The sequence below is a fragment of the Anastrepha ludens genome, chromosome 5 (assembly GCF_028408465.1).
Source record: "Anastrepha ludens isolate Willacy chromosome 5, idAnaLude1.1, whole genome shotgun sequence".
NCBI classification, from domain to species: Eukaryota; Metazoa; Arthropoda; class Insecta; order Diptera; family Tephritidae; genus Anastrepha; species Anastrepha ludens.
The window spans coordinates 51,129,819-51,156,365 of record NC_071501.1 but is presented as its reverse complement, the minus strand read 5'-3'; the positions used below and the strand labels follow the sequence as shown (position 1 = coordinate 51,156,365).

The 26,547-nt window shown below is 37.6% G+C and overlaps 1 protein-coding gene across 2 annotated transcripts in view; it reads left to right on the top strand.

Annotated features, from left to right (window-relative positions):
* LOC128865397 (voltage-dependent calcium channel subunit alpha-2/delta-4) overlaps positions 1-26,547 on the top strand; it is a 175,927-nt gene that overhangs the window by 8,190 nt on the left and 141,190 nt on the right. For both annotated transcript variants that reach the window (XM_054105732.1, XM_054105731.1), the window contains exon 2: positions 15,289-16,681. In XM_054105732.1, coding sequence (XP_053961707.1) covers positions 16,572-16,681 — 110 coding nt within the window. In that variant the 5' untranslated portion in view covers positions 15,289-16,571. The remainder of the gene's footprint in view (positions 1-15,288; positions 16,682-26,547) is intronic.

Genomic DNA, 26,547 nt, shown 5'->3' with positions numbered 1-26,547 from the left:
TCCGTCGAACATTTTTGGACTTAATACAATCTGAGCTTATTGCTTTTATTGCTGCTTTTCTGTCGACGTTTATATTAATTGTTGAGTTCTTTCCTGTTCTTGTGTAGGCTAGCTCCGCGGCTCTCCCCACAGTAAAAACTTCCGTTTGGAAAATACTGCTGAGGACTGGCAGCTTGATAGACTGCCTTATCCCTAGTTTCGAGCCTGCAAGCCTTAGCTTTCTGGTCTTTATGTAGAGCGCAAGTGGGGTGTTAATATGAGAAATGGGTACAATTGGGTACAAATTTTGTTTACATACACCAAATTTACTATTTCTTCCTATGTTAGCGTTGTTGAGAATTGTTGCTACTAGAGCAAACTAACGTAATGGAATGATTGCCATGGTGCAACTAGCTATGATTTGTTATTGTCACCGTAAACCTGAAATGTTACAGCAAAAGTAGTTTAAAACATACAATTTATTTTCACATATCTTCGAGTGACGCAAGCAGAATGTCACCTCAGACGCTTTAACTTCGATTTTGTTTGAGCACAAGCTATAAAGTTATAATTATATTTCAGTGAAGAAGACAACATTCTGACGCTTGGGAAATGGTTGGAATATATACATATACGAGTACCTATATACTAGGCCGGGTCGATTTGTGGGGAGACAAAAAAATGGCCCATTGCTCTGTGAAAATCATATTCTAGGGATCAAAATAAGATCCTTTCCTTCGGCAAAGAACCATACCTCTAAAACGAATTCTGATGTCTCCCAATTTGGGTGAACTTTTTAGTTTCTTTTCTTATGTAAAGGCCAAAAATGGTGATATTTTGAAATGATTGTATGGGGAACCCCCCAGGGGAGTTCCATGGGGTGTGCCACTGGCATGGATGGATCGGCCGTCCAAAGTTAGTGGGGATCGGTCATACATTTGGACTCGTTTGGAGCACTCTAAATGGGTCAAAGAGGGATTTTTCGTTCGACCCAAATTGGGGGACATCAGAATTCGTTTTAGAGGTATGGTTTCTTCGGCAAAGTTTCTTATTTTGATCCCTAGAATACGATTTTCACAGAGCAATGAGCGATTTTTAAATCGACCCGCTCTACTATATACCCTATGATCAAAAAGTACCGGCTATGTTTAATTCAAATGAACCGCGCACGTGGCAAACGGTCCATATTTTTTCTTATGTTGGTAGGACTGTAAGACACACATTTGTCACTTTTTAGTGCCATCGGATCATTAGTGCCTGCTTGTACTTCGCAAACGGCCGGAAATGTGGGCAAACAATTCTTGGATTTTGCATGATGGTAACGCGCCATTGCACCGAACCCAAATTGTGCTGGATTATTTGACCAAACACCAAGTAAATACCATTGTTCAAGCACCGTATTCACCTGATATGGCCCCGTACGACTTCTTTTTCCCCAGCTGAAGTTACCACTTCGTGGAAGGAGATTTTAGTCGTGCGAGGAGATCAAAGAGAATGCGACGAATTGGCTGAAGCCCATCTCTTCGTCGGCCTACCAGGGGTGCATAGAGGACTGAGTTAAACGTTGGCACATGTGGGTTGCTTCAAACGGGTCATATTTTGAAGGAAACAAAATAAATTTGCCTGAATTTAACTCTGTTTTGTTTTATTTAAACATTCCCGGTACTTTCTGATCATAGGGTAGTAGTAATTGGCGCTTACACCTTTTATTGGGTATTTGATGGAATTCCTCCTCCAATTTCTTGTATGCGTTTTGATATTTTCCTCAATGGTTTGAATAGGTCACTAGGTATATCACGCGTTCGATTCACAATTAATCAAAATGATAAAAGCAATTTGCTCTAAATATGGTATAGTCGTCACTAAGAGGGAAATTTTATATAAAAGTTTTAACTTTGCGGCTATACATTTTTCCTCCTTGAATTCGATAAAAGGCTCACTTATGTTTTAATAAAAGGTCTTTAACAATTTTGTGTTTTGTGATATGGAATTTTAATTCATTCTTCCATGCCACTACGACCAGTCGTAAAAGTTTTGTCAGTCAGCTCAAAAATTTGCTCTGCTTATGTACCTCTTAAGGTATCGGATCCAATAGCAAAGCGGTGAGTCGAAGTCTTCCCTTTCAAGAGTTTGTTAAAATCTTGTAAATCATCGAGTAGAACCGGCAAGTGCGAGCACCTATACCATTGGTCAGAACTTCTAGACTAGTCACTTGACTAACTCAGACTAATTATTTGAAACCATTTATATTTTGTTCTTGGTTGGAAGATACGACTACACCAGCCCCAAATGCTTTAGACCCATCCGCATGACTTCTTCCATGCTGAAAAGTCTCGAACGACTGGTGAAATTGCGCATGCGGCAGAAGTCGCTGAAGGCTCACCCTCTGTCAATTGGATTCGTTTGATGCTGGCCGAAAGAATCGTCTCGGTACGAGCAGAGGAAGATCTGCTGCTGTCATCCGGAGAGAATAGAGGTTGCCCCCAAGGCGGTGTGCTGTATCCATTGCCCTGATGCATGGTAATCGATCCTCTACTCACCACCTTAAACGATTCGGGAGTCTACGTACAAGCATATGCGGGCGATGTTGCCTGTTTGATAACAGGCCCTTCGCTTATGAACATCTGCAGGAAAGTGCAGAAAACTCTGGATCTGATTGACACTTGGTGTTGTGCGAATGGGCTATCGGCAAATCCCACCAAGACGGGTATTGTCCGACAGCTTTCTGGCAGTGCAAAGGTGTCTTTAGGAAAACGAGGGGTCTTTCTCCTAGCATGGTCCAATGGATCTACATGGCTATGATAAGACCTATTACCACTAATAGCCTTTTGCTAACATGGATCCCGAAACACGTAGCTAAGATGGACACAGATGGCCATCCCTCTGCGGACATCAAAGCCACGGTTAGCAAATGGGTAACTACAACCCACAAGCGTGCTTGGCAGGCTGAGAAAGGCTGCAGATGGACTAAACAGATGTTACCTGTCATGCCCGATCAACTGTCCCAACCTCTTCTCTCATTAAGCTGAGGAGAGTGCAGACGGCTGGTTGGACTGATGACGGACCACTTTCAGTGGGCGAAGCACATGGAAAGGTTGGGTATCTCAGACAGGGTACTCTGCCCAACCTGTGAAGAGGAGGATGAGACGGAGGACCGCTTCCTGTGCGTCTGCCCAGCCTTCGCTCGAATCAGGTTTGAGGTCTTTTTTCAGGTCATTTTTTTAATATTCATTTATATACTTTTGACTGGACTGTTCATGCGACCCTCGCAATTGAACATTCCACCGACATCATCAGTGGCCATATGACCTCAGATCATAATGTTGCCTCCCCCATGCTTAATAGTGGGTACCACGCAAACTGGATGGTATTCTTCGCCAACCTGCTGCCTCACGAACGTCACACAAGGTGTTCCAAATGCCTGTAGAAAAGCGAAAATATCGTTTTATAAAAATTTGACTGGGGTAAGAAGCTATGGTTGTTAAAATTTTAAAACGAGGTAAACTAAGCTTGTCTCGAAGTTCGATTAATCAGACCCGAGAACATTTGATCAAACCTCATTTGTAGAATGTTGGTATCGGGGAGCCCGTTCCAAACTCTATATGTTTTTGTTTTTTACATTACAATGAAAAGAGCCACAGAGATAGCAAAATAATCGTGACATTACTTTTTCACTAGTTCAGTGAAGCTTAGTCGCTGACTTTTAAAAGCCAATTTACAATATGCTTAGGGTGATTGATATTCTGCGTTTGTATGTTGAGAAAGCCACAAAGATTAGTTTATCTATTGCATAATTGCTTTTCCCACTGCATACAGTTATACTCGTATTAGTGGGGAATGGAGTGAAATAATAACTGTGACTTGCCATTGTGCAACTTATCTCTGAATGAAATAGTAACAAATAATTTCTGTTTCATAGTGAAGATATATAGTAAAGGAATAATTGGCATCCCTGGCAGAATCCTTGTGGCACCAACCTTGTTGATGAGTGTAATTTTATTTATTTATTTACATACAAAGGTGATATAATAAACTCGTGCAGAGTAACCAAGTGAAAGAACCAAACAGGAAAACAGCGACCTTTCTCCTAAAACTCAGCAGGAAGGACCTGAGAGTACTGGTGGGTGTAATCACAGGGCACAACGTCTGTGGTCAGCATATGGCTATCCTGTCATGAGAATGACGACGCTGCAGATCATTTTCTCTGTAGCTGTCCTGCATTTTCCAGAATCAGTCTTAGGATATTGGGTTGCGATATACTGAGTATGGACAAAGTTCATATTCTTCCTCTTCCGGATCTCTTAAAATTCATCAATGAAGCCAAGAGATTTGTGGAAGAGTGACCTCAAACTAATTTATCCCTTTTACCATCCACTTTTTATCTTTCCTATCTCTATTCCTTCTATCTATCTATCCGGGTGTAGTACAATGGTTTACTAACTGAGTGCATGGACTTGTCCAACCCCCCACAAATCTAATCTAATCTAATCTACCAACGCGGCTAAATTTCTTCAATATTTCTTTACACCGATCGACAAGGGTCCCAGTCTTTTTTTGGACAATTGTCAAATTATCCGGTATCTGACGAGAAAAAATCTTGGTATGAAATTTTTCACGAGCTAATTCCATTTCTTCAGAGACACGCATTTCTCAACTCGTTGAAAAAAGAACAAATAAAGCTCATAGGTGAAAATGTTGTTTGTAAGTTTATGCTAAAAAATACAACATTTTTCGATAAAAATATTGAATTGCAGCTCATCACACGTAGTGTTCCAAAGCCGTAAGAACTAGAAGGTAACCCTCGTATGTGTATATGTGTGTATGTACAATATGAGTGCGTTTATTTCACTTTTATTACAGTTGAAAATTATCGTGTGATATCCTCTGGGATATAGTGGCTTTTTTTACTATATCTTCCTTATTCGTACTCACTCCTTGTAATATTGTCGCTCTCACCGGCTCTTCCTCGCTCTCTTTATCACTTCGTACAACGTTTATATCTCACTGCACACGCATTATTTGTTGCATTTTTATTGTCATATCAAGTGTTAAAGCTTTGTTTTTGTTGTTGTTAAATTGCATTCAAACTGCGTCGTAAGTATGTATGTGTTTCGGACGCTTATGTTGCAACAAATGCTGATGCCAACTGCTCGCTTCGCTTGAGTTTGTGTTTAACTGAGTGGATGGGTGTACCCAGGTGGTAGAAGAGCGAGAGGGAGTGTGTGAGGTTGAAGGGTGAGAAGGTTGAGAAGTTTGGGTATTTAGAGTTCGTGTGGCTCAAATTTTCGAGTTCAGCAAGTTTCCTAGATGGGCGTAAGCGAGAGCTGAACAACATTTGCTATAGAAATCGCAATTAATATTTTTTTCCTAACCACTGTTCTTGTTCATAGCTTAACTAAGTTACTTACAGTTGGAACAGGATTTAGAAATTATTAATTTTGCTACTAATAAATAAACTCCAGCCTACTTTTAAACCAGTTTCATATTCCGTATACAATTTTTGCCCGCAATTTTAGTAAGCTGCGCAGATGAAATGACATATTTTAGGTTTATATATAAAACGCTAACCTTGTTGAAAATTTCTAAGATCCAGTTTTTCAGTGGAGGTGAACACAGATTTGTATAAATGCACTCTTACTTTCAGTTTCACTACCTTCTCTCTGTTTTCTCAATGCATTGCTCACAACAATTTCTAACTCATACTGTTTGCCAAACTAAAGGCAATTTAGATTGCATGTAAAATCCTGATTGCGTTGTTGTTTGATACTATAATCGCTTCAAATCTTACTACGCTTTCTGTCTTGTAATTCCTACAGTCTTATAATGGTGTCCTTGTGCTTTTTGTCCATAATTGTTTGCGGCATGCACTCCTAGAGCTTCTCCACCGGATTCAAATCTACACAAAGAAAATATTTTCTTTTCCAGTTGATGAAAATGCCGCACACACCATAACGGTGCCATCGGAGAACACAATATATATATTTTTTTGGTATGCGGACCTTGGAGGTGGAATCTTCTAAAGATACGTATGAACCGACTCATACGTATGCCCGATTCACATGCGATATTCCCCGGCTCTTTTGAACTGAGTTTCGTAGTGCCTACAGACTAAACCACCCCATCGCACAGTGCGGCCGATTCCCAAAAAGCTGGCCAAAAGTGGAAAAAAAAGTTTCTAGATAGAGTTTTTTTGTCTTTGGGTTGGCTACAGTAATGCCTTAAGTAGTGAACACCGTTCATAGCAACGTCCTGTACCCTAAGTATCCTCTGTATTTTCAGTCGCAACGTGGCCTTCGTTTGAGCATCGTATTACGTTCGATGAATAGTGAAAGTTGTACACATTTGAAAGATTTTGTAATGGAGTAAATTGAACAAAACCAAATGGAATCATCTTCGGAAGGTTAGTAAAATACGAGAAATCTTTAGTACAATTCAATACCTCGACACAAAATTTTTAGCTGCAGCAATACGTAGATACATTTTTTGCAATTTTTTTTATAAAATTTGAGTTTTCAAACTGTATAGTAATACAACGCCGTCATATGCTGCTTTGAAACCTATTAAAGGTTACTCAAAAAAGTAATGGTTACTGAATAAAACAAGATTCAGCTGCTACCACTTGCTACCTTGCGACCCCGAAAACATATAAATTTACATGCATCTTGATTATGTTCTTGAATATACGCTATTTCACGTGAGGGGGTGGCCAATAGGGGTGGAAGGGGGCGGATTTTCAAAATTTTAAGATCAAATTCGTAATCAGCGACCCCGACAACCCCCGAGTAAGAAATTTTGAATCAATGACTTAATTTTTTGAGTTTTGGCCAGTTTTTCGGGAATCGGCCGGACTGGATTTTGCAGATGCTTTTTAAAATGGAGCGTTTTGTCGATCATTACCCCTAAATATTTCATGGTATCTGTTGATGCATCGCCTCGCTGTTCGTCTTTTCCCCCTTCGCCCCCTTCGGTATTACCAGTTAAAATATTCCTTCAAGGGGGCAGGATGTGTTTATTCACTCATTTGTCTGCGTTCGTTGTCATCATGTCTCAGCCTTCGCATAATTGTTGAGGCTACGTTACAGCCATAGTTCCACGTTTCTTCAGATTCTAGCATATATTGTACTAGGCTAGTAGCTGTCATGTTCTCGCCGATATTTGAGCGCCACGTGCTTCGTTCCCCATCAAATCTAGAGCACTCCAACAGGGCATGCTCAGGCGTTTCATGTTTTTCTTGGCAGTATAGGCAAAATGGGGAGTCTGTGTGCTTGTATTTGTACAAATACTGCCTGAAACAGCCATGCCCAGTTAAAAACTGTGTCAGCATGAAGGTAGCGTTTCCATATATTCTCCGAATCCATTTCTGTATGTCGGGGATCATAGTGAAAGTGGTTCTTCCCATCCCACTATCGTTCCATTTGGTTTGCCAGTTTTGCAGAGCGGTATCATCGATCCTCTGTAGGGCGTCCCTCAGTGAGGCTTTGTCACCAGATACCCGTGCGTTTTTTGCATGTTGGTATTTTTGTTTCATGCATTTTACCTTTATATCGAGGGGGATTCTGCCTGCTATTACCCCTGCTGCTTCATCAGATATGGTCCTATAGCCTCTAATGATTCTGACATCGCATAATCTGTACACCCGTTTAGCCGGTCTCAAATAGCTGGGATATTTCACTACGTCGACCCACACTTCCACAACGTAAAACAGGATCGAGTTACAGACGCTTGCTAACCATGCTCTAATTTGTTGCTTTGGTCCACCCACATTGGGCATCAGTCGCGATAAAGCCACGCAGGATTTTGCAGATGCTTTTTCAAATGGAGCCTTCTGTCGATCATTACCCCTAAATATTTTATAGTATCTGTTGATGTTATATTGCGACCACCAACCTTTATTTGAATGTTTTAAACTTTTCGCCTAGAACTTATGAGAACCAGTTCGGTCTTATGGTCTGCTAGTCTTAGCCCAGACGATTGTAACCATTGCTTGATTTTATTAATAATGTCTTCAACCCTACGTGAGACCTCTTTTAGTGATTTCCCTACGACTACCACAGCTAGGTCATCTGCATACCCAACAATGCTGGCTTGTTCGTACTGTTCAACGTGTAGCACTCCATCATATATGATAGTGCACAGAGTCGGACCTAGTACAGAACCTTGAGGAAATCCTCCAGTTACCTTATAGCTTTTGGGGCCTACGTCTGTATCATGCCATAGGGTCGGAGAACACAATATTATCCCACCCAGTTTCCTACTGTATTTGTTTTTAAGAGAAGTCTAATAGCCTTGACAGACGACGGCTTTAATCGGGAATCGGCTTGATTCAGAATTATCATAGGAATTAAGTGCGACTAATGCGGATTGGCAACTAATGCTTTTCATTTCAATCCAACTGGGCTATTCGGGACATGTTCTTCGATTTCGATGTAACTCAAATATGTTGCTCTCTGGTCAAAATAATGGGACGCGTATTTTTTTGTTCGCCCGAAAAAAATTTTTTTGAACATGTCTCGAATAGCCCGGTTGAATTGAAATGCGGAGTAGGGGAATCTACGATGGCAACATTGCCGAAAAATGACAGTTAATATCTAAATATTGTGAATGAAAAAAGATGAAACTTTTAAAGAGAAAAAGAAGAAGGACTGGAACAATGCGAGTTTGCACTAAACCGTTCGAAATTCTATTCATTGCTTTAATATATTGGAGAAGTTTGAGAAATTGCAATTTAAGATTTTTTTTTTTAATTAAGGGTTTAGACTTATCAAAAAATCGACTTTTTTTATTGAATCAATTATTAATAAAACTACTCAAGAATATGTGGTAAAAATTTTAAAGCGAAATTCGCATTATTCCTGATTCTATGAGCACTTAAGTGACGGCCCGTCGGTTCCGCACCGTAGCGCGCGTTAGTTAGAACGACGTTTTTCTCGAAACTATTTTTTTCAACTGGTGGGCACTCTAGCTCAAAAAGTTATAGACCAATCGTTATACATTTTTTTCGGAGTATTTTTTATTCAATCCTAATTCAAATGGACCTAATTATTGGATAATATTATCATTCAAAATATTTTTTTAAGCAAAATAGATGAAAAAAATGGTATGAAATGGCATTGTGTTCAAGCGCTTCAAAAACATGCAATTTTCAATATTATTTTATCACAATTCAATATTCATTTATCGAATCACGAAAAAAAAATTGTTGATTACGGAGAAAAATTGCAACTTCAGGAATGTCCACCAGCATGATACTCGGATACATGGACAAGACGCTCTAACGCCACTATTTCCGACGGAAATGGCTCGAAAGAATTTTAAAGTATACTTAAAAATATGACTAAAATATCCTCCAAGTTTAAACAATTTCTGATTATTCCTTCCTTGTTCAAAAAATTCACGAAGAACACCAAAATTTCGGCCTCCTAAAGCGGTTTCCTCCCTTAATAATTATTTCTTAGTATCTGGGCAGCTAATACCCGAATTTGTTGCCTGAGATCCATGCTTTACTGGCAAAAATATTTTATAAACAAATCTGCTATTCCCTAATCCGCCTAACAACCGTCTGGACACAAACTGGACACTACCATTTTAATCAGAATTAACTGCGGCGGGAATTCCGATTAACAACGCCGTCTGTCTGGGCTATAAGCCCGCTTATCTTGATGATCTGATCTTGCATACTGTTTTTTTTTTGTCTTCCTTTTTAATTTACTTTATTTGGCGGTGAGTCACGTTTTTTATTGCCATTCCTAGACTTTCTTACGCCATAATTTTTGCCATTTTTAAGAAAGCGCGCACCATTGCCGCATCTTTCGATTCAAATATATCTCTCTTTATGCTACAGGTTGATTTGGATCTTTTCAGAATCATTAAGATGTTTTGCCTTTGGAGTTTTGATAAAAATGTAGAGAAAAATAGAGTTATCTTTTTATTCACTTTAGTGAGTTTTGTTTTTGTTTGACAAACATTATGAGTTAGAAGTTGTTGTGAGCAATGCAAGAGGGAAAAGGTAGTAATGCTAAAATGAAAAGTGCGATTATACGCATATGTGTCACTGTAGATTAAGATTGATTATTGAATTTAAGGTTGATAACATTTTAGTTGAAGAAAAGTGAAAGAATCTTTGGCGTGAAGCGAGGCGAAACTATACCGAGCGGTTTGAAACAAATTTATTGATGTTAAAGCATTAGTCAAAATTTTATTTGGTTTCTTTGTAATGAGTTAGAGTTAGAGTTTTAATTATAACTTGTATGTGATATGAAGCATATAAAGGGACAAGTGAAAAGTTCGATAGTCCAAACTTATGCCTATTCTGTTTCTTACGCATCCCTATTTATCAGCTGTCGCCTTGACCGGTTCTTTCATATCACACAAGATAGTTAATAGTTTCTATGTATGCACAATTATATAAATGACTATCTGTATATGTATATATGTATGTATATACAGAACACTATGTTCAAGTGTATGTGATTATGTACAAGTTGTAAGTCTGTACCCGAGTTTGCGAGCATAAATGTGCCAGAATATGTGCATTCATTTAACCAAGCGAGTATTTTGTGAATTTTTTTGTTGCGATTTATGTACACAACTGGTTTCCCACACAGGAATGCTAAGGCTAATGCACATGCGTGCATCACGAGCACACACGCACAAATACTCCTCTGGAAAATTAGTGTCCCAGCACGCTTCGGCCAACAGTGCGCCTGCGGGTAGGCAACATCAGTGCAGCTATACTATTTAAATATACGTATATTACATATTATGTGTGAATGTGTGTATGTATATGAAATATAAGCACATTATATATATACTATATGAGTATATACATATATATTTGTTATAAGTATATAAGCAAGTATCATATACATACTTATACAGCTTGGCCATTTTCTAGGTCAAACTTCATACTGTGGCGAAAAATTTTACTACATTCATACTTAAAAATGTTCTTACATATACATATGTATGTATAAGTATATGTATACGAGTATGTATGCATGATAGCGCGGCATGTTTTTGCGGCAATTTCCGTCATTCAATAAAGTAGGACTAATGTGGAAAAATTAGAAGGGTGATAAACTTGGGTATTCAATTACGAAATTGACAACAATATCGAAATTATTTGAGATTATTGTTAGGACAAAGCCGATTCTAGCTATGCCTAGCCTAATAAGCCCGAATCGACATGGTTTTATGAGTGGAAAGCCTACAGTGTCTAACCTTGCAAATTTTAATTAATTGCTTTAAGGCTGGCTGTCAATTGGATGCCATCACAGTTAAGTTTTGGATTGATAAGGTCTGTCATGAAATATTACTGAGCAAATTAGCTTATTTTTGATTCAAAACTTGGATAGTATGAGATTTATCTGGTAGATTATGTTCAATTCCAACGTAGAGTACAGGGTAACGAAAGCGAATATAGCACTTTACACGTGTAAGAGAATGTTTGGTAAAAAATAGGGTCTCCAACCAAAACTAACCAATTGGTCCTACATAGCCATTGTAAGGCCAATACTAACATATGCGGCACTAGTCTGGTGGCCTGCAACAGAAAAGAAATACCACAAAACTAAGTTGAACAAGATACAAAGAACAGCGTTTACCTTAAATACAGGAGCGCTTAGCACCAGTGCTACTGAAGCGCTCAATGTACTAACTCATCTGTTACCATCAGATTTACACATTAAAACAATCGCTACTTGCAGCGCGGTGACACTCAGAGACATAGGAAGCTGGACAACAAGGTCGTACGGTCACAGTAAGATCCTCCTACAGGGATCCTCGCTGCTCAATAACAGATCAAACTACACTGTCCCCGACCTTAACTTTAAGAAAGGCTTTACGGCGCGTTTTCCACCGAGAGCCGAATGTAGCAAAGGGAAGGTGAATGGAAGATACGATATCGAAATCTATACCGATGGTTCTAAGATGAACTGTGGCGTGGGAGCTGGCTCCCATTCGGAGCCGCTCAACCCATCTCAGTCAATTCATCTTCCTGACTATGCCAGCGGGTTCCAGGTAGAACTGTTAGCGATCAAAGAAGCATGCAAATCTCTAAAACTCTACAAGGAAGTTGGTGCAAGAGTAGCTATCCTCTCAGACAGTCAAGCAGCTATAAAGGCCTTAGACTCCAACTCCATTTCATCCAAACTAGTCTTACAGTGTAGAGAGGAGCTGGAAATGCTTAGTCATCGGCTTGAAATCACTCTGATATGGGCTCCCGGTCACAGGAATATACGGGGTAATGAGATAGCGGATGAGCAAGCAAGAAAAGGCTCGACACTAGAAATAGCAGAGGCGGTGGCAGTCTCCACCCCACTCAACACAATAAAAGCATCCATTGCTTCACACTATTATGCTATAGCCGAAAGAAGATGAAAGCAACTAACAGACGACCAAGATTGTCTAATTAAATTTGTATCTACCGCTTCAAGCTACTAATGAAATTCACGAGATGTGTAATATTTAAGTTTGCCATATCCCGAGGTATAGCAAAAAGTAAGAGCCAAGATGTCTGAATTTTAGCCCGATGAGAGCAGGGCTGCTGAGAAGAATGTGCTGAGATGATTCCCCCTAACGCTCCAGACAGCTTTTGCAGAAAGGATTTGAAGCAATACCAGGTCTCACCTCATGAATATCTAACGGAAAATGCCTGGTAATTACACCAACCAAATTCAAAAGCTGTGACTGTGCTAGCCCTAGAAGTCCCCTCCGATCTACCCGTGTGACTCCTGCGATCTACCAGCGCTCACTAAATAGACGTGAGGCCCATATTTCCAGGAATAGATTCCATAGCCTTTGAGCTCTATAAGTTAATTTTTAAAATTCTAATCGATTTCCCAGTAAAAGGTTTTTAAGGGTTGGTTTAGATGCAAGGCGCTATCGAGGATCTAAAACATTGATTAAAGGAGTGAAACCTTCATCATTCACTACATTGAATGATTGGAGATCTTTAGCTACCACCAGCGAAAGTTCAGCTCAGATTTCCGTTTTACGCATACTTTCGTGGTCGCATGTAATAAGATTCTTAAATACATTAAATGACTACATAAAATATGTAAACGCCTTTTATTGCTTAAACCTTTGCGATAATGACGAAGAGAAATCTGATGCAGACATTTACTCACTCGTAATAGAACCAATTGCGGCTAGCATTTTTCCTCTCGGTGTCACATACATTGAGCATCGCTGCAGGTGCTCCCACAATTTGCTAGTATTTTGACTTGATTCGAAAATATTCTTGCAGAATAAACAAATTGGATTCTGGATTAATCGCCACTTAAACGAACCAACCATGAACAAATTGCTATGAATATATAATCCTTAGCCTTTGTGAAGTAATTCCAAACAGCAGATATTTCATTTTGTTTTTGTTTGGTTTGGCCTCAAGGCGGTGTGCTGTCCCCTCTCCTATGGGTGCTGGCATTAAATTTCTTGCTAAAGAACCTAGAGGAGAGAGAACAACACGTCGTGGCATATGCGGATGATGTTGCAATGGTAGTAAGGGGCAAATTTCCCAATACACTTAGACAAGTCATGCAAGATTTACTAAACATGGTGGAAAACTGGTCAAATGGGATAAGCATCAACCCCAATTTAACTGAACTCATCCTATTTACCAGGAAACATAAAATTCCAAATATAGCTCCCCCGACTCTAGGTGAAACGGCACTGTCATTCAGTGATGAGGCGCGCTACTTAGGTCTAATACTAGACAGAAAACTAAGTTGGAAGGCAAATGTCGAAGATAGAGTAAAAAGAGCGCCAATAGCACTCTACTCTTGTAAACAGCTGATAGGACTAAGTTGGGGTCTTTCCCCATCTATCGTATATTGGCTTTACACAGCAATTGTCAGACCAATTCTAACGTACGGCATACTAGTATGGTGGCCGGCTATAGATAAGTTATATATTAAAAGAACCATGGTACATATGCAAAGAAGGACCAGTCTTTGCATCTGCCGGGCTCTTAGGACTACAGCCACATAGGCACTAAATATTATGCTTAACCTTTTACCAATAGAGCAATTCGGTAAGCAAACAGCTGCCAACGCAGCTCTCAGACTAAGAGAAATCGGCCTACTCAGAACGAACCAAAGAGGACACACTTCAATTTAAAAAAAATTGCCCTGCATTCCTGGACCAATGGATTTCTGTAAGACCAAGGATATCAACTTAAATAAACCTTTCCAAAGAGGAATGGGATAACGGGCTTATTGTTAAGAAAAATGATTTAAACATATACACAGATGGCTCAAAACTAGACAACAAAGTCGGTTGAGGGGTTTACTCCGATAAACTCGGAGTATGCCAATCATTTCGCCTACTTGATCATTGCAGTGTATTTCAGACGAAAGTCACTGCCATAAAAGAGCGACTTATGGTAATAAAAACGAGAGTATTATCCACAATGAAGTCTTAATTTACTGGGACAGTCAAGCGGCAATAAAAGCGCTTGAATCTTAAACACACTCGTTAAAAACAGTTTTAGAATGTTTTAAGCATTCTGGGTGCCAGACCACAGGAATATAGCAGGAAAGTGCAAGGTGGATGAACTTGCACGAACCGGTACAACGCTCGATCTCAAACCGGATAAGGTGCTGATACCCATGCCTATAGCCACTTGTAATTTACTTATAGACAGGGAAACCATCAAAAAGGTAAATACAAGCTGGCAAAACCTCACAAAATGCTAACTAAGCAGAAAGACATGGCCGAACTGGAATAGCGGTCGATCGAAGATTTTGTTAAGATTTAACAGAGAAGCTATAAGAAAAATGATAGGGGTATTAACTGGTCATTGTTTAATAGGCAGCCACGCTAGAAGGTTAGGACTCCCGTACTTCGAATTCTGTAGAAGCTGTCTTAATACAGAAGATGAGGAAACAGTTAGGCACCTTTTATGTGAGTGTAAAAGCTTAGCTATGAGAAGGCTGCACACTCCTGATACAGCATTTTTAGCCGATGTAGCGGACATTGCCCATCTAAAGTAACGAAGCTCTGCTCGTTTATTAAAGCAACCGGATGGTTTGAAAAGGAACATGTAGAGTAAGGATAAGCTCCAGTGGTATCACAATGGACCTGCAAAAGGTCAAAGTGTGTCGCTACGACAACCACCCAACCTACCTACCTACCTTGGTGAAAAATCGGAAATTTTAATCTTAGTATTTTTTGGAAAAGCTTACCGTCTATGTATCGATAGTATCGTCGTCCCCTCTAATCGGTATACCATACTTTTCTCGACCACTAGTCGTAAGACGTTTTAATTAAATTTAAGATTAATTCTAATTTTCTTTACTCTATTTGCAGCTTCTCAGCGCAACGACCAAGTGTAAAAAGCAATGTGCAGTGTGTATATGTGGACACGACATATCATAAATTACGTAAAGTGTCAATAAATGGATATAAATCTACGGAAAATATTAGCAACCACAAATCGATTTATGTGTGAGGAGAATAACTAAGTACAATATAAAATTCGAATATACATATACGCACACATACGTACGTGCATATATATGAATGCACATACGTGAGCCATAGAACATTTGTGTGAAAATTTTGTAGCTTTTACAGTTTTCTCGAAAACATGGCAAAAAAGCGAGTGTCCCAAGTGCTGACATCTAATTGGGATCGACACTCCAGTGATTGCTATATGGTGGCAAGCGGAAGTGCATAAAAAAATAATTAAAATATTGAAGCTAAAGTTGATGGGGAAGATAATTTGATAGAAAACTAAACACATATGCAATAATAATCGCAATATCTCTAACATATGTATGTATGTGGAAAATATAAAAAATATAAATACCATATAAAAACATATCCAGTCAACTGAAGGTGCCTAATGAACATTTACCTTGCAAGGCGCAATGCAAAATATTTTATAGCCGCTCAAGTGCAACAAACGCCAACCGCAACGCCACCCGCTGTGCAACTAAATACAGAAATTTCACAGTTCACTTGTTCGCATTTTTCGCCAGTTTGCATTGTTTGAATATTCGCGCAAAGCAGTGCACACATTTAGCATTACGTATACGCACCGGTGAGCTTACAAAACGAATGGGCATTGCGTGTGAAGCGACGCAAGGTAGACAATAAAAAGTAATAATAATAAACAATAAAAACAATAAAACAAACAAAAAGCCAATAAAAGAGCAACAAAAGAGACGACAGCAAAAAGCTAAGGCGAACGACAAAAGAAAAAAAAAAGCAACAACATTTGAGGTGAACAACAACACAAAGCATCATATATGTATGTATGTATTGAAAGTAGCAACTATTGTGAAAGGAAAAACAAATCATTATCAGCACTTATACGCTTGATCTCCAAAATAATAATGCATATGCAGACAATACAACAATATAAGGTCATAAATAAAGTAAAAGCGTCAAAAGCAATTTGCTAAAACTATAAAAACGCGTATCGCTTGCACTTAAGCGGAAAAAGCACAAAAAATACTGTTTAGGGTTGTAGTGCAACCATTTAAATTATCAGAAACCAAACAATAAAAACAAATAAAAAATTAAAACTGTGCACATTTACACGCTTTGCAACACATACAAGCGCCGTCTACTGACGCTACTTCACAATGGAACGCAAAAATATTGGCGCTTGGGCGCTGTGTTTGTTCGTTTTGGTATTTAAAATCAACGTTTTTGCTGTGGTCGCCGATCAGGATGAGGATATACCACATAATGAGTAAGTTCGTAATAACTGCATATTGTTATAATACATAATAATGATTTATTAATTGACTAGCTGGCCATTTTATATTCGCAGTTTGTTTGCCTAATTTCTAAAACGCAAAAAAATATATTATTTTCTAGCTACATGATAAATTATAATTTAACAATTTGTATTGTTGAAGGAGATAGGGCCGAAATTTGTAGAGAATATGATTGAAATTATTATTATATTTTGCAATACACAGCAAATTAAACAAACAATGCCAACTAAGGTCAAGCGTTTTAACCTGATCAATCTCCGTGTCTGATAAGTTGGTTATTACCAAAGCTAGTTACTATGTTTTTAAATATTGCTGGATTAGCATAAACCCGTCGTACCGAATGTGTGCACGATTTAGAGTTACGAGTAGTGTAAAGGTATTTATTTATTTTATTCTTTTAGTTTTTACATATTTTTAATACAATTCATAGTTTAATTATATTTCAGTTTTTCTTTACCTTAGTCTTCCTCTCTTATTCTTTATTTCTTTCAATTAGGCCTTATATGTGTTCTCGTGCACCGATAAAAATGAAATGAGCGATGTAAAAGAGTAAAGCTTAGTTATAGTGACAAGTCATAATTTCGCGCAGAGTTGCTCTATTTCGTAAATTTTTACGGGTTGCTTAAGTCGGCAACAAGTAGATTAAAAGGCAGCTTAGCCACTCGAGTTTGGTGCACCTACTTGCATAGATGATTACAAAAACGAAACCGACTATGAGTTCAGTGATGGGACTGATTATTAAAGTAATGGACAGAGGCAGAAAAAAGATGGCTAACTTTTTATGGATTTTTCAAATAGCTGTATCTCAGGTAAACAACATCAGCTCTTGCGAGAAGTCAGTAATGTTGTACGGAAGCGAAACACCATTACACAGAGGCTACAATCTTTCGTCTACATAGTATCTGAAGAATATTCTACCCGAACAGAATCAGCAACGACGCGCTGTAGAGATCAAGGAATTAAGAACCCATCCTGTGGCAAAGCAAGCGCAGAAAGTGGCGATGGACAGGTCACATGCTTAGAAAACCGCCAGATAGCCCCTCGAGAATGGCACTGGACTGGAACCCGCTAGGGACAGAGGTCACCATCAGCCAAAGAATAATTGGAGAAGGTCGATATTTTTTCTTCACCCCCTTCTTTTTCCCCTCTTGCGGTATCACAAAGCATGAACCTAACTTCTTTCGTCCACGTGGGCCTACACTCTGGGCAACCATCACTACCTAACCTAACCTTGGCTTAAATTAAAAAAAAAATTCTTTAATTAAAAAAACTTCATTACGCAAAAAAAGATACAAGTATATATATAGTACGTGCTTATGTAAGAAAGATTATGGGGCATGAAGTTTTATAATTCCATTTTTTTTTAAATAATGTTTTTTCGAAAATATGATTTGTTTAGTCCTTTTTATTAATATTTTTATTGTTAGGGGATATTTAGAAATAAATAGAAAATTAAACTACTTAGCCGAACTAGAGCTTAGACTGAACCAGAGCTTCATATGCATTATAGTAGAAGATCAGTTATATCAGCACTGTTTTTCATCTATTTTACAAATAACGTATGAAATTTTCCATTTTTATATTCCTTTAAACGTGACACGTTTCCTTATTAACTTCTTTTAAGAACATTGAGCGGTTAATAGATACTAATATTGCTCGGTTCAATAAAATGTAACGATTTCCAAGTCCAATTTAAGTTATGTTCTATATCAATATCGAATGCCAAATATGCGCATGCAGTATACACGAGTACCACACCATACATATGGTATGTACTTGATATATTGAAGGTTGGGTTAGGCTAGCCAGGATGACACTTGGTGGTCCTAAAGCAAATTGTGATATCTGCATTTGATATCCACCCCCTAACCAAGTTGCTTAAACCACTTAGACCTTTTTGGGAAGTTAGTTACCTTCCCTCCCCTCCTATCCCTCCAATGAGATATTTTTCCAATTTGTCCTGGTCTTCAAAGAAATACTCGCCAAGATATTTGGTACTGCTTCTTTGAAATGCAAGTCATTAACAGATGAGCTGTTGTACCGACGCAATTTCTTCTTCAGCTTCACAACTCCTGCAGAAGTTATTGTGAGACACACCCATTCTAGTGGCCAAGGTGCCAATAGTGCAGTTACCCTTTGTTATCATAAGTTGGTAGTTGATCTGTTGATCCAAGCAGACACTTTGTCCTTTTCAGATTCAGTTTTGGGCAGAGCGCTTTGGACATACTGCAGTTGGTAGTCAGATACTAACTTCTATTGATTTCCGTGATTACGCTCAAGTCATTCGTAGTGTACAGTTCGTTTAGAGGAATGCTAAAGTCCTCTAAGACTCGCTGAAGGTTAAACTCTGTGCCTTTCCTTGTACTCTCATCTGCTCTGAATTATAGAAAGAAAAATTGGAAATAAAATATAATAATATACATTTTAAGTATATTTAAAACTAGCAAACCCGGCCCCCTTCGCTGGGCACACTAAAATAGAATAGATATGGTTTAGAACAGAAAATATAATATATGATTTTCATAATATTTATTTCTTTATTCTTTATTCAAGCGCTTTGGCATAAACAATATTTTTTGTTTTTCTATTTGTTTTTGAGTAAATATAAAATATTAATTGAAAATCAGGAAAAAAGAAGATTGTTTTTAAATTTCAAATCAACGCATATGAATAAACAATCGTTTTTTTTCCTGATCATCCGTGAATTTTTCGTTTCAATTTATATGTTTTATTAAGCATTGGAGCTTTTTTAACCATTATCCATTTTTATTTTTCAAAAAACAAAAAACGAAAAAAATTTTTTTTTCACGAACACATAATTTCATTCGGATTTCACATTAAATTCTCTAATTTCATAAGAAATTATTCACTGTTCCAAGATCCACTCCAAAAAAATTCACAAACAATTTTTACATGTTGCACTTACGTTTTTTCCTTATGACATCCAAATCAGAAAGAAATATAGACCCATTGTCACTCACACTGTCAATTTGACAGTTCAGTTCCGCCCCAAGCGTTAAAAAAGTAAGCGACATTATGGCTGGTTCAAAAGAACGCTGTACCCGTTGCCACTGCTCCGAATTACAACCAAACTTTACGAAATCCATTTTCATTACTTACTTAACAATGTGCGTAAGTTTGGTTTAATTCGGTGCAAAGACACGGCGGGTCCACGTTTTGGCATATATTTCGAGACCCTAGTCATCAATAGGTATGAAAATTACCCCGTATTAAAGCACTTATCAACAGCTTTCATTTGATATCCATATTGTACATACACAACCAAAGGTTACCCGGGTCCACGTTTTGACCTATATCTCGAGACCCCAGTCACGGAGCGGCATGAAAAATACTCTGTACTAAGGCATTCACCAACAGCTTCAATTTGATATCCATATTGTACAAACACATTCTAGGCTCCACGTTTTGGTCTCTATCTCGAGACCCTAGTCACGGAGTGGCATGAAAAATACTCTGAACTAAAGCATTCACCAACAGCTTCCATTTGATACCCATATTGTACATACACGTCCGAAGGTTACCCGGGTCCACGTTTTGACCTATATCTCGAGACCCTATCTACCAATAGGTATTCAAACTATACGGAAATCATCTTCAATACCTACTTAACAATGTGTGTAAGTTCGGTTTAATTCGGTGCAAAGACACGGCGGGTCCACGTTTTGGCATATATTTCGAGACCCTAGTCATCAATAGGTATGAAAATTACGCCGTATTAAAGCACTTATCAACAGCTTTCATTTGATATCCATATTGTACAAACACATTCTAGGGTCCACGTTTTGGTCTCTATCTCGAGACCCTAGTCACGGAGCGGATGGAAATACTCTGAATTAAAGCATTCACCAACAGCTTCCATTTGATACCCATATTGTACATACACATCCGAAGGTTACCCGGGTCCACGTTTTGACCTATATCTCGAGACCCTATCTACCAATAGGTATCCAAACTATACGGAAACCATCTTCAATACCTCCTTAACAATGTGTGTAAGTTTGGTTTAATTCGGTGCAAAGACACGGCGGGTCCACGTTTTGGCATATATTTCGAGACCCTAGTCATCAATAGGTATGAAAATTACCCCGTATTAAAGCACTTATCAACAGCTTTCATTTGATACCCATATTGTACATACACAACCAAAGGTTACCCGGGTCCACGTTTTGACCTATATCTCGAGACCCCAGTCACGGAGCGGCATGAAAAATACTCTGTACTAAAGCATTCACCAACAGCTTCAATTTGATATCCATATTGTACATACACATCCCAAGGTTACCCGGGTCCACGTTTTGACCTATATCTCGAGCCCTATCCACCAATAGGTATCCAAACTATACGGAAACCATCTTCAATATCTTCTTAACAATGTGTGTAAGTTTGGTTTAATTCGGTGCAGACACGGCCGGTTAGCGAACACACACAAAAAGTTGACTTTATTTTATATATAAGATTTTTTTCAGTTTGGGTCCGAAAAATCCAAATATCTTACGGAACCCTATTTTTTTCCAAAATAAAATGTAATCCATGTTACTCTTGGATAATGTAGTTTTCTAATGGTGAAAGAATTTTTAAAATCGGTCCAGTAGTTTTTGAGCCTATTCGTTACAAACAAACAAACAAACAAACAAACAAACAAACAAAGTTTTCCTCTTTATAATATTAAGTATAGATAAAGCGAGTCATTCTTGAGTATTCCTAACTTCCACTCCGTGTTTTGAGGAGAATAAAGCGAGTGGAAAATAAATGACAAGCACGAAAAACAAAGTTTATGAATAATTAAGTTTATTTCACCTTTAATTTGCACTGTTATTAACATGAAAATACTAACGGTAAATAGGGATTTTTTAACTTCACATGTAAACATTAGCAAAGCTTAAACCAAGATTATTTAGACATACGCAAAGTTCAGAGCTATTCAAAATAACATTTGCCTTATACAAAGTGGCACAAAATTAATCACGCTATGGGAATTTTTGCAATTTTTGAAAGTGGCGAAATAAAAACAGAAACAAAAATTGTAATTAAAAACTGTATTAATAGCCCAAACATTTAAAATTATACTTCAACGGGTTGAAAGTGCTAAGTCGACTTAAGTTGCTTTGTCAAAAGTTCACAGATTTGTATTCACGTAAATTATGTCACACGTTGACTTTCCTGTATCAGTTCAATAGCTCAGAAAGTGAAAGATGAACATTGACTATATACATATGTACTATATGTATGTGTATTTTCGCTGACTCTCGGCCTATAGTATGTGACAGATTTTTAAAATAGACAAAAGACACGGAGCGCAGAGAAAGGAAAATAATGAATTAGAAGAATTATTAAGATGACAGAGAAAGTAATAATATGATGAGCAGCAGTGCTGAGAGGGAGGATCGAAAGAATTGTGACTTGTGTGCATATACATATATATACATATGCATGTGTGAAAGTAGTAGTATTTGCATATGCACAGTAGAACAGTAAAGAGAATTTGGGGCTCTGAGCAGTCAACCTCACTGAAATACGGCCATAATTAGTGACAAGTGTATTAAGGCTGTTTGGAGATTATGTGCACATGCATATAAATATGTACATATGTATGTAGCTGCTATGTTTTCTTCTTTGTTAGCCGTAGCAATGACTTATGAGCACATACTTTCACTTGAAGGATGTTTTCAGAGCATACAAAGGCATTTTGCTATGCATGAGTGAACGCATACTTATGTAGTATATATGTATGTGTGTGGAATATGTGTATGTAAATACTTATATAAATGTATATTTGACTTTTTCTGTTTATAAATCTTTTGAGCATATTTCCATCATATGTATGTACATATGTATAGACGAATATATGTAAAATAAAAGGCTTTCTTGTCCTTCTTACCAAACACGTATCTATGTATGTAAACTTCTTTGTGTGTTCACGTCATTGCCACCACTTAGTCGGCCAGCTAATTTGGTCGCGTTGTTTATGTACTGCCAGCCAGATGCCATCACTTTGAAGCTATCTGGCATTACTATACGGTAGTAGACAGACACAGTCTTAAGGAATGATGATCCAAAAGTATTCGCTTCAGAGCGGCGTCGCGTTGGGGTGTCAGGTATAACTTCTAACACCGATTCCGAAAAACAAGATGCTACAAAATTCTGTTTTTTTTTTGTAATAAACAATTTTAAATTTTTATGTAGTGGTATACATATAATGTTTATTCGAGATTTGACACTGAGTGCCATAAATTCGTACCAAGTAAAGTTTGCAATTTAGGGGGGCCTCATGTAGAAGCCTCAAAATCGGTCATTTTTTAAACATACTTTTAAAGGTTATAAAATAATTATGGTATTTTGAAGCTTTAACACAACTGTATTTAACCTTTCGAGAGTACAAAAAAAATTTTAATTTTAATTTTTTTTGCCAAAATGGGGGCAATGGATCATTTCTTGTCGGCTGCCTACGGCGCGAGGCCCCAAACTGCTCTATTTATTGCTCTTAATCTATCGATCTGAAACAAAAAAATTAAATTGGTTTTTTTATAACATATTAACAAGGGATGAACATATAAAATCAAAAAACAAGTATGAAATTAATTATAAAGTAAGCCTTAGAAAAAAAGTCAGAATTTAGTAGTAATTTATCAACGCGAAATATCTGAAATTTTAGGTTTATGTAGTAATGTACAGAAAGGCCTCACCAAACTTCAAACAAATCGGTCTATAACTCTTTGAGTTACAACACGAGCAGTTTTTAAAAAAGTAGTTTCGAGATAATTGAGTTTAAAGTTTGTCTACATAATATAGTTAATGGGCTGTACAAGCTAATATTGAGAATTTCGGCTTGAAAATTTCGCAGTATCTTCTTAAGATACTATGTTTTCAGATTATCGAAAAGAAATCGATTTTTTGAGGCTTCTATATGAGGCTCCCCCCTAAACATGTACTTGCTCTTCTTCTTCTTCTTGATTAGCATGCTAATCGTATAAGCGATTTTGGCCGAGTTTCATAAGGCGCGCCAGCTGTTTCTGCGAACCGGCCAGTTGGACACAGCAAGTGGAGCCAAGTCCTTCTCCACCCGATTTTTCTAACGCAGAGGAGGTCTTCCGCTTTTGCTGCTACGCCCAGCTGGTACCGCATCGAATACTTTCAGAGGCGGAGCATTTTTATGTGTACTTCCTTTAACCGCTATTAAATCGTGCCCTACGACTTCTACTCATGTACACGCCGTTGGAAAAGTATAAAGACTGCATTATCTGGTTTTACAAAAACGATACTACAACAAAAACCATATTATGTAGAAGTTTCAAACTTTGTTGCAAAATCTTCCGAAATTTCTTCAAAGCTTTCAACTTTTTAACCAGAATTTTATGGAATTTATTCGATTATGCAGTTTAATAGCCCTCTGAATTTATTTTATTTTTTTATTTTTTTTTTTTTATTATTTTACATTGCGACTAGTTACAAGGAAAAAATTTTATTAACTAACGAGCAATTTGTTTAGAATTTAGAAAATAATAATGAATTTATGTATAAAAATTTAATTGAAGTACAATTTCAAGTTATTTAATTTGTGCCAAATTGTTTCGCAAATCTTCAAGCAGAATTTTATAATCTAATCTTTAAACGCGATGCTAAGAAATATTGAAAGTGAGGACAATATAAGTTTCATAGAACTCAGAAAAAACGTGAATTCCGCATATACAACCTTCATTTCTCCTGTTTCCGCTATCAAAATATTTCACTGTGACAAAACTTCCAACATCATCCTCACACATAGGGATTAAAAGTAGTCGATACTAAGCCCTGCGGGATTCGTCTTTTCTTTACAATTAAAATCTCACTAAAATCGGTTAGCCTTATTTAAAGAATATACAGGTATTGAGCAAAAAAAATCATGTGAGATTGGCAGATGGTGATTTGACTTGAGATTTCTAATGAAAAAAGTTAGCGGAGGTCATACGGGTTCTTAATATCAATTTCATTTCCATTGAGAAGGACTGCTTCAATGATGCTGGGCATCTTTTTTTAAAGCAGAGCACTGCAATATTTTAGAATTGAAGTGCACCCTGAGACCACCGGTATGACCAATGATACCTTCAGCTACATTTTTTCCGTCGACATCTTTCGGAAACGGGATTAAGATTTTTTTCGTATTAAAATTAATTTGATTGATTTAAGCGCATTGGTGCCAAATACTAAATATGTTTCAAAACACGTGCCTAGTTATTGTTATAAAATAAAAATGTAAAAATTGAGACTCTTTCAGATTTCACTTCCGCTCTGAAGAATTATATGTGAAGTAATACATAGGGTTTTCTAATAACAGGTGTTATTGGTGAATGGATTGCGCTATCGATAGATGATTAACGATTTTTATGAGCGGAATTGGATGGTATTGATCTGGACTACGTTTATTTTCAACAAGACGGCGCTACGTGCCACACAAGCAACGAAACCACTGATATTTTACGCGAAAAGTTTCCGGACCGTGTTATCTCCCGCAATTGGCCACCGAGATCTTGTGATTTAACACCTTGTGACTATTTTCTTTGGGTCCACGTGAAAGAGAAGGTCTACGCCAACAGCCCAGGGTCAATTCAAGACCTCAAAGATGGAATTCGTGAGGCTATCGAGGACATAGGGCAGCCACTTTGCAATTCGGTTATGGAAAATTTCATGAAAGGATATTGTCCTGTAAGCGTGGTCGTGGTGGTCATTTGCCTGATGTTATTTTCCACTATTATCGGCATACCTTCCTCTTTATAACGAAATAAACATCTCTATTGCAAGAATTTTATTTCATAAGTTTCTATGATAAAGCCTGAAGTTATCGCTATTAAAAAATGGTTGGTATGATATCTGAAGTTTAGAGGATTTGAAAAAATAGTTATAAGTAACAAGTAAAGAGCAAAGTATATAGAGTAAAGAGAGAGAATTGTCGCTTGAGAAAAATTCTAAAAGAAATTCAGAAATTCTTAAAGGTTTTTAAACATATTTAACCGTAAATTTAAAAAAAGGGGTTAAATATTAATTAATATTTCTGATCGTAGTTCTTGTTATACAAATTTTTATTCAAAATAAGCTGTACAAATTTTAGTCCGATCGAATTAATATTTTCTTCTGCATCATGTCAACCAGGTTGCAAGACTTTTTTTCGAAGAAAGCGCGTTTCAAGTTGAAATACAAGATCTGAGTGTTTGGGACGCTTTTTCGGCCTGTACTCGATCTTCGCTACCAAAATCACGATTTCCCCAAAAATTCGACAAATGTTTACCATAAGAGCTTGCATATTTTTGAATATCGATTTTCCAATAATTTTCATTTCTTCCTTAAAAGTGGTTTTGTTTTGTGACCAAATTAATCTATTTCTATTATTATTATAGTATTGTAAATAATTATTTCAATTAGAGAGAGGTGAGAACTTTTTTCGTGTGATTAAGTAAAGCGAGTAGTACCTGAGCAGAGTTATGGATACACAAATATTGAGGGACAGTATACATTCTATAATGTGGTGCCATTTTTGGTAAGTCTAGGTTAGGTTAGGTTGAAGCGGTTGTCCTGTGGGACACACTCAGGCTCATACCTGTAGCCCACTGTGATGCCGCGTGGGGAGTTTTCCCTATTTCTCCTAAAACCATTGTGTGCTTCTCAAAAATTTTAGAATATCTCTGATTTCTGTGGAACTGAGATCTTCCAATTCGTTAAAAAATTGTCTGCCTAGAATAGCAAATCTCCATCTGGATAGAGCAGGACAATGGCACAGAAGGTGTAAATTGTGTCTTCTTCCTCATCAAGACAACTTCTACAGAAGTCATGTGCTTGCAAACCCATC